At 46.1% G+C, this 9392-nt stretch overlaps 1 protein-coding gene across 3 annotated transcripts; it reads right to left on the bottom strand.

Annotated features, from left to right (window-relative positions):
* Positions 1–3980: 3980 nt before the first annotated feature.
* On the bottom strand, positions 3981–8015 carry LOC123448574. 3 transcript variants are annotated; one of them, XM_045125525.1, is made up of 2 exons: positions 6892–8011; positions 3981–4969 (listed from the first exon to the last, which is right to left on the bottom strand). In XM_045125525.1, the coding sequence occupies exons 1-2, from the start codon at positions 7185–7187 to the stop codon at positions 4885–4887; spliced, it is 381 nt and encodes a 126-aa protein (XP_044981460.1). In that variant the 5' UTR covers positions 7188–8011; the 3' UTR covers positions 3981–4884. The 3 variants fall into 3 exon arrangements, 1 of the variants encoding a protein (XP_044981460.1); XR_006631827.1 differs by lacking the exon at positions 6892–8011 and adding an exon at positions 5221–5882; XR_006631828.1 differs by lacking the exon at positions 3981–4969 and adding an exon at positions 6592–6810 and having other exon boundaries at positions 6892–8015.
* Positions 8016–9392: the final 1377 nt, after the last annotated feature.

The following is a 9392-nucleotide window of genomic DNA, read 5'->3' as shown; positions in this document are numbered from 1 at the left end:
TTCTATCACTGAGATTGAGCACCGCAAAAGCCTTTATTCCCATGGCAATATAAATCAATCTAGTTGGTCATACCAAACCAATAAATTGGAGAATAAATATGAGGCTATAACAATCATGCATATAAGAGTTCATATAATATGCAAACAATATTCATGGACATATCAAATCATAAACTCACAATTCATTCGATCCCAACAAACACGCCGCCAAAAGAGTTACATTAAATTGATCTCCAACAACATCGAGGAGAACATTATATTTAAGATCAAAAAGAGAGAAGAAGTCATCTAGCTACTAACTACAGACCCGTAGGTCTATGGTAAACTACTCACGCATCATCGGAGGGGTAGCAAGGATGATGCAGAACCCCTCCGTGCTTGTTGCCCCCTCCGATAGAGTGCCAAAAGAGGCCTCTAGATTGGATCTCGCGGTTTTGGAACTTGCGGTGGCGAAAAAAGTATTTCATTGACACCTCTAAGGTTTGTGGGATTTTGGTGTATTTACAGAATCGAAGGTAGGTCAAGGTGGTTCTTTGTGGGCCCCACTACCCACCAGGTTGCGTTGGAGGCCCCTGGCACACCCTGGTGCCTAGTGGGCCCCACGGGCCTCCTCTAGTGGCCTCCAGAAGCTTCGAGGGTCTCTTCTTGCCAGAAAAAAATCTCCAAAAATTTCATGGCATTTGGAATTCGTTTGGTATTGATATTCCACAAAGTGGAAAACAAGCAAAACATAGCAAGTGGCACTTGCACTAAGTTAATAGGTTTGTCAAAAAAGCGATATAAAATTGCAAGTCAATGTATATAAAACATGCAAGATTAATAATATAACAGCAACAACAACAACAACAACAATCAAGCCTTTCAGTCCCAAACAGGTTGGGGTAGGCTAGAGTTGAAACCAATAAGATCTCGAAGCCAAGTCATGGCTCTAGAACGTGGATAGCTAACTTCCACGCACCCCTGTCCATGGCCAAGTCTTTGTCGATATTCCAAACCTTCAGGTCTCTCTTAACGGACTCCTCCCATGTCAAGTTTGGTCTCCCACGACCCCTCTTAATATTCTCAGCACGCTTTATCCGTCCGCTATGCACCGGCGCTTCCGGTGGCCTCCGTTGAATATGTCCAAACCATCTGAGACGATGCTGGACCAGCTTCTCTTCAATCGGTGCTACCCCAAGTATCTCTCGTATATTGCCATTTCGTACCCGATCCTTCCTTGTGTGGCCACATATCCATCTCAACATGTGCATCTCTGCTACACCTAACTGTTGCATATGTTAGCATGGAATAATAAAAAATTATAGATACATTGGAGAATGTATCAAGCCTCCCCTCGTCTAGGAGCCCGAGATTTTAGCCACCGGACCTTGACCTTGCCAGCCACCACAGCAATGACCACGCAGTCTTCCTGCAGCTCCTCCTCCCATGCTCCTCCTCGAGCAAGGTCCAGCGCGCCCGTAGCCATGTAGCAGCCTTCGTCCTTGACCACCGGAGTCGTAGGTCCAGCTCCATGTCCCTCTCCTCATGCCTTCTCTCTTTCTTGTCTCTCCCTTTGGTTCTCTCTCTCTAACCTCTTCGGTCTCTCTCTCTCCCTCTCGTGGATGCTTAGGGACCACCCGCCATTGACGTTAGCCGAAGTATGCTTGCCCCAAGCTTCGACGTGGCACCTTCCTTGAACATCGACAGCCACGTCGACCTCCGTCACAACCGGTCTGGCCATCATTGCCTCTGTCTGCGCCCATGTTTTGGCTCCACCCTCGTTGGACCCTATCGTTGCACCCACAGGAGGTTACCACCTCCTCTGCTCGTCTCGTGTGCGCCAGGATAGAGTAGCAGCGCTCGACCTCGAGCACGTTGACCATGTCCCTGTGCTAGACACCATCCCCAAGCTAGGCCATCCCAGTTGCGCCCATGGAGACGCCTTCAGCTCACCTGCATCCGGCCACCACTTGGGCCAAGCCCACGAAGGTGAGCTCCCAAGCCCAGCTCATCCCCTATCCATCACCTAGTGTGCCCGTCGGCTATCTCGTGCACAGCGATCCTATTGAGTTTTGGCCCATTCATTGTTTTTTTCGTGTAAGAATTTAGTATTTAATCTGTGAATTATTTGTTTTAGACAAAAAAACCCTAATGTTTATGCATTTAATAACTTAAGAACCGTGTACCGATTTAAAATGTTTTAAATATGTAAAACCACTAGAATTTTGTGTAGATTCACAATATCCAACTTTCATCCATGATAAAAAATGTTTAATTTTCATAAATGCCATGCTAAAACAGTTTATTTGATAATTAAATTAATCATAGCTCTGATTAAAATGATCAATATATGTAACTTGCCTAGACAAATGTGTAGAATAACAGGTGCACTTTATTTTGCTGTTTAATAAATAGAAAACATGGTTAGGCAAAATGGGACCAAATTTATATTATGCATATGGGGTCATTTCGGAAATGTTATATGTTATTTCCGACCTCATTTAGACTTTTCTAGATGTTTAATTTTATTTATGCTTCACCCCTTGCCATGTTGAACTACATTTAAATTATTGAGTACATAAACGGGAGTGAACTACCTAAATTGATCGTGGAGTTTCGTCAATATGCAGTCACTGGATATTGAGCTTCACTTAATTTGTAGTATTTGATTGTTGTGTGTTGCCATGTCTTCAATAATTAAACATGACATGCATCCTCCTCGTTTGTGCATCATATCATGAATATGTTATGGTGGTTACCGTGTGTCATTTACTTGTTTCCGAATTTACTTCTCCGTGCTATTGTTATAAAAGTGTTTCAAGGTGTGAGTATTCGTTCGACTACGTCGGTTCGTCTATTTCATGGATTCGTTCTTCTTACAAGCGGGTTCTCAAGCAAGATGAACACTTCCTAGGGTACCACTACTATCATTGCCATGCTAATTGTTGTGTTTCTATCGCTATGTCTCGGTTCCTACTACTTGCTTGTCAAGCCTACCAAAATGCCATGATAAGCCTCTAACCTTCCACATCCCAGCAAACCATTATTTGGCTATGTTATCAATTACTCAGCCCTTCTTATAGCATTTCTAGTTGCATGTGCAGGTTTGTTCCATGTAATGGCATGGATATCTTCGGATATCACAATATTATTGCTATTTAATTTAATGCACATATATACTTGGTAAAAGGTGGAAGGCTTGGCCTCTTCTTAGTGTTTTGTTCCACCTTTGTCGCCCTAGTTACTTGTCTACTAGTGTTATGTTCCATATTGAGCGCTCCTAACATGCTTGGGGTTGTTATGGGGACCCCCTGATAATTCATTTTGGGATAAAATTCTTCCGGCAAGGCCCAGCATTGGTACTACATTTCTCAAAATAATAAAAATGCATAGGGACTTTCCAAACCATGTGGATAATTAATCAACAACTCGGGCCAGTGCTCCTCATGAGTGTTGGTGAAAACCAGAGCATCTTTTTAACGCTGCCCGTGGCAACTCGGTGATTTGCGTGGTAACCATAGCTCATTCGCCGTGTCCTAAGAACGAGATACGCGTCTCCTATTAGGATTGTCTACACGTCGAGCATTCTTGTTGGATTTGTTTTACCCTTATCAGATATCTTGTGCACCGGGATTCTGAGGATACTTTGGGCTATCTCGAGGTTGAGGTTTTCCAACGCAGCTTGTGGCTAGTTTTTGTTGGATGAGGTGGAGGACCCCGGCAGGGTTAAAACTTTCTGAGAGTTATGCCCACAGTTATGTGGGAACTTGGAAATTTGTATAACATCATGTTATAGCAAACTTGATGTAAACTAAAATAAAATACACCAAATGTGTGTGTAACCATGATTGTTTCTTCTTATGAGGTTGAAGCAAGAAGGGAACATGGTGGGGTTATGATTGACTCATAAGTAGGTCTTCGGGTTCACTTCTTGATCATTACCAGTTCGTGACCGATTATCATAGATCACTATTCTTATTCTTATACTCATAAGTTAGCCATATATCAAATGCTTAGTGCTTGCTGCAGCCTCACTGTAGCGATCAATTTTCCAGGATATAAAATTCCCAGTAACAGGCCTTTGTGTTCACCAGCCCCAGGATTACTGTTAGCTGGTGGACACTCACTTAATACAGAAATTCCAGGCAAAATACAAAATTTGGGGTACAAGACCATGAAGGTCCATGGGGTTGAACAAAAAGTCTAGATCCTAACGGCGGAAGCGACTCATGGATCTCTAGCGTCCATGGGACTCCATTCCCATAGGAACGGCTAACCTAGATAATTCCTATCTTGCAAGGATGCTATCCTTGACTCCTAGGTTCCGGGGTTGACGTCATCGTGCTCCTCTCCAAGAACGCAATTTGGCCAAGACCATAGACAGGGTGAAGCCAGTGGGTACTTTGAATGTACTCGCAAACATCCGAAAACAGATAAGTAAAAGAAGATGAGATGCATGCACTAAAATCTTAATAACCTTGACATGTCATAAGATATAATTTACGGGTGCACTTATGTAGATGAATCATTCCTACTCATTGTGTATAAGAAGACGCGGGAAGTAATTAACAATAGGAATAAATGGACCGATCGGGCGTCTGAAGCAACACCTCGAAAGGATAACAATATAAAATGTGCTTCGGTCGGGCGTCTGAGCGACGCCACACAAATGGCTTATATGAAAATAATAACAGTTGCTACAGTCAGGCATGTGAGCGACGCCACAGAAACTGCTTATATGAAAATAATAATAGTTGCCACAGTCGGGCGTCTGAGTGACAACACATAAAGGGAATACATGTCACGTGCATTCATACATAAATACTTCCTATATGGAAATTTTGATCTTACAAACATATCATGCAATCATTTTTCGCAGCAAGCAACCACTTAGCTTAGGAAAAATCAGTCTTCAAGATGCTTGCCTTGGCTATGAAGAAGGGTGCCGTGCACTCCAAAATCTTCGAAAGGATTCCTCCCTCCAATTTTCCTATTTTTGAAAATAATGGAATCAACACACATTCCCAAAACAGTGTAAAAAAGTTGTTTGAAATTTCTTGAAATAAATATGACAATAAACTAGGTGAAATTTAAGAAATAACAGAAAAAGAATCAACTCATTTGGAGTTGTATTTTAAAAGTTATAAGCAGTCAAAATTAGATCAAATCTGATTTTTTAAATAAAACAGAAAAAAGAAAATGTTTCAAGAAGAATACTTTAAAAGAAGAGGGGAAGCATACTTTTGTGTGTTTACTTTCTGGCAGAGGACGCACACCAGCACGGGTGTGCCATTGGAGGCATCTACTACCCCACCGACAGGTGGGGGCCACCCATAGGGTTCGTCTTCCTCCCTCGCACGCATGGACAAGGAGAAGGAGTCGACGCCGATGGCAATTGCCGGTGCTAGAAGGCATATTTCCTGGAGCTAGGCACACCGACGCGTTTAGGGGGAAGGGACTCATCCTCTCGAGGGCAAGGGGTCGACGGAGAGCTCGAGGAAGAGCACACTTCGAACCATGGCAGACGGAAGCTCCTGTGTCCTGTGCACTTTGTCTATGGTTCATTTTCTATGCAATTGGGCATGCGGATTGATTCTAGAGGCGTGGTAGAACTACTGGTGGCTAAGGTCGAACGGGAGGGGTCGGTTGCACCGGAATCGATCGGAGGTTGCCGGTGGATGATGCGGCCGAAGTTGAGCAGGGCGGCCGGCTTCGTTCAATTGGCTGCTACGGGGGATTGCCGCGCGTCTAGGGAGAGAGATGGGGTGCTCTAAGAGCATCTCCAACAACCGCGCTTCGCGCCACGCCTAAAAAATGTATTTACAGCGCACGTCGGCTGGTTTAGCGCAGGGATAGGCGCTCGCTCCAACAGCCGCGCTATAATGCAGCGCGCACAACATTTTTTAAAAGTAGATTACATTAAAAATAAAAAGGATACAAAGTTATTTTACATAGATTGCAACTAGATAGGTAGTTTAAAAACATAGATAGATAGTTCGGTGCTAGATAATTCGAAAACAAAAAAACTAATCCTAGTCGCTCCAGTCATCTGTACCATCATCATCGTCGTTGGTGTCGTGAGAGGTTGACAGCCAGATGTCAACCAACGCTCATCTTCTTCAGTGAAGAAGGACCTCCCGCCTGCATTGACGAGGTCGGCCTGCGCACACGCCAATGCCTTCCGACGACGCCAGTCCAACCGCTCCTCGCGACGCCGGCGCGTGTCCTCCTCGCGGCGCCCTGCCCAATATTCCTGCTCGTAGGCGACGTCCTCCGGGTGGCGCCGGCGCCACTCCGCCATGACCCGCTCGTCCTCCTGGGCGACGAGGAGGCGGCGCTGCAGCGCAGTGTGCTACGCACGGTCTTGTGCGGAGTTTAGACGAGGCGGCGGGGCAAGGTCTAACGCCTGCTGAAGCGTGTGGACGTCCGGGAAGTTCATTTGAAGGCGCGGCCTCGTGCGTCGTGTCGTAGGTTCCGAGGCTAAGCCGGAGATCGCCGGAGCGTATCTCGGCGTAGAACCCACCGTTGGGGCGCTGGCGGACGCCGCGGTAGCCCGACGCAGAACGGCGGCGCGGCGGCATGGTGGCGCGTCGGGGGCGGCGCTCTGGGGCGGCGCGCGGCGGCGGCGTCGCGAAAGGCAGAGGAAGAGATATGGCGCGAGGGAGCGGCAGCGCGTTGCCTTTTATAGGCGCGGGACGCGGCGCCGCAAAAATGGCGCGCGAGCTGCCGCCTTTTCGCGCGCGCGGTTTTCCGGCCGCCGCTGGAGCGCGCCAATCTGTCCCGCGCGCGGCTGTTGGAGATGCTCTAAGAGCTCGGGATGTCATTTTTTAGCTGTCCAAGGTCAGTTGTTAGGCTCAAAGGATAAGCTCGATGGCGGCACCCTCTAACGCCGGACAGGGGATGTAGAGCTACCTGGCGGAGGTGTCGGGGGAAGAGGACGCCGAAGGGGATAAGCAGAGCGAGCTGGGACGCTCGAGGGTGCACGAGATGGCCTCCGCAAAACAGGCCACCGAAGGCGGCGACGGCGGCTTGCGCTCTAGCGCGGCGGGGGATTGACGGGACGCTGCACAGCAGGGCAGAGGTTGCTCAAGGCTTGGCGCAACGCAGCGCGGCTCTGCGGGCTGGCAAGGGTCAAGGGGCGCGAGGGTTGGTGGGCGCGGCAGCTCGGGCACACGCACGTGCGCTGCTCGTGCTCCGAACATGCCCATCAGCTGCTCGATGAAATGACAGGCACTGCTAGAGGTCTTGGATGCACATCAGACTTCCCAGGGTTGGGCTACTAGCTAAGGCAATTCTTTTAGACATGCTGGTTAGATAAGGGAGCAACTTTACATTGCAAATGTAAAACTATGCCAAATCTGACCATGCACTCTAGATGTTTCATGAAATGCCAATGGCATCTAGAAGATTTTTCTGGCATCCAAAATTTCCAAAGTGGATACTAAATATGATGGTGGGGTTAGATTGGAAAAATAGAAAACCTTCTAATGCAATCTTTTGAGAAACCCAAATCTAGACAAAAAATGCACGTTGTTGTCACATGCACTTAAAGTGCTCTAATGGGTCTAAGCTCCTAGACATAAGGGTTTGGTAGGATGGAATATAAGCACGAAAAATCTCATGGCCAATAGGGCAATTTAAAATAGGGTTGTAGTTCAAGCTACAAAACTGGACTAGAATAGAAAAGGGGTGGCTTTGCTCAAATTTTTCAAAGAACGCAAATGGCTTTTTGCGTAAAAGTGAATCACAACATAACTTGACATCTCCAAAAATTTTGTAATTTTTAAATGAATCTATGAAGTGGTTGTAGTGCAATAGAAGCTCTTAAAAGGATGAAAATGTCTTTAAAAGATTTTAATTTGGCAATTGCTTTATAAAAATAATTCCTCACTGAATTTATAAAATGGAACACAACTTATTTTAAACCAGTACTCAAATACGCAATGCTTTTCAAAAGTCTACTAGGAAGAAAAAATTGGAAAGAGGCTCTGAAATGAGCACACAAGCAAATTATATCCTAAAGTTTTATTTCAGGAAAAAATTTAATTCATAAATGTAAAGTTAAATTTTTGGGGTATGATAAACTCTAGCCCTTAAAGAAAAATCTCGTCCTTGAGATTTGGTAAGGAAAATAAATCACCAGTGAAACCATGGTAAAAAAATCACTCACGTGCAGGTGCAACCAAAATAATCATATATACCACACGGTAACTCATATAGCATCATGAAAATATACTGTTGGACTAGCACACACTCTGATGGGTGTTAACAAGGTACGAGAAATGGGGCTCCAAGGAAATATCTCCGGTCATGGGGACACATTCTGCCTCTCCTTGGAAGAGTTCAAAGTACGTGCCCTCTCTCGTCTGGCAATAGCGGTTTATCGGGGTGATCCAAGGATTCACAACCGCAAGGGGTGTGGAATGATCCATCAGTTGCTGGGTCAAATTCTAATGGCGATGACATATTGGACAAGGTTGGTCAGACACCGGCCTCACTATACTGGGTTGCGAGTAAACATCAGTTCTGTTGCGGGGACGCATGGCTTGGAAGTAAAAAAAATTACCCCCTTCACCGTCTCCTGGTGCCGCAATTCAAAGACTAACAATTTCCTTGAAGGCAGCAACTCCTACGGCCATGCTTGGTGTCGGCAAGGATATTACGTTGGTGACGACGAATAAAAATGGATACTAGTCTGGGTTTACCAGGTCTAGGGTCTCGGGTATCATTTCCCAAAGTGACACATCACTCGGGTAGCTCGTTAGGTGGCTTTGGTGGTCACCCTCAAAAAATTATTCTAAGGCAAAAAGTCAACTCGTTAACACTAGTTACGTCTATTACCCTTAAAAATAAAGGCATGCGGGCATCCTACAATTTATTCAAAACGGCCTTACTACAACTTTGAAAAATACGCGAATATAGCATTATAGGGCAGCACGACCACTACGGTCCGACAGCTACTCGGGTGGACTTGCTCCATCTTCATTGGCCTCTGAGCTGGCGTGCTCAGTCGACGGGGCTTCTCCAGTTTCCATAGCTCCAGAGTTGAGTGGCTCATGGGTCGGGGTTGCAGGGTTGCGGTGGCGACGGCGTCTTAGATGACGTGCTCTCGACATAGCTTCATTGCAGTAAGCATCCAAATAGCGGTGAAGCTCTTCCAGGGTCATGATCGGGATGCCTAAAGGGTAAACTAGGGCAGACCTGAGGGATCCAACAAGTCTTCCAAATAATACTAGTTCGTAGCTGGAGGCGGTTGCAACTTCACTACTTACTGGGGTCTGGTGAGAAAATGACCTGCGGTTCGCAACCAGATCAATGGTGATCTGATCGATCAGCGCCTCCTACGCTCTTAAGTAGCGCACTACTTGCACCAATGCAGGATCTGTATCAAGGTCTCCGCTGGCAACTTGGCT

This window comes from Hordeum vulgare, chromosome 4H (genome assembly GCF_904849725.1).
Source record: "Hordeum vulgare subsp. vulgare chromosome 4H, MorexV3_pseudomolecules_assembly, whole genome shotgun sequence".
Taxonomy (NCBI): Eukaryota; Viridiplantae; Streptophyta; class Magnoliopsida; order Poales; family Poaceae; genus Hordeum; species Hordeum vulgare.
The sequence above is the reverse complement of the archived record's forward strand: the minus strand, read 5'-3'. Positions and strand labels throughout refer to the sequence as shown.

Excerpts from the sequence above, each read along its gene's own strand:
- LOC123448574 (XM_045125525.1), bottom strand. The coding sequence starts at position 7,187 with ATGGGCATGTTCGGAGCACGAGCAGCGCACGTGCGTGTGCCCGAGCTG. Across the intron at positions 4,970-6,891 it reads TCCCCCGACACCTCCGCCAG|GAAAATTGGAGGGAGGAATC; the intron begins GTAGCTCTACAT and ends TTTCAAAAATAG.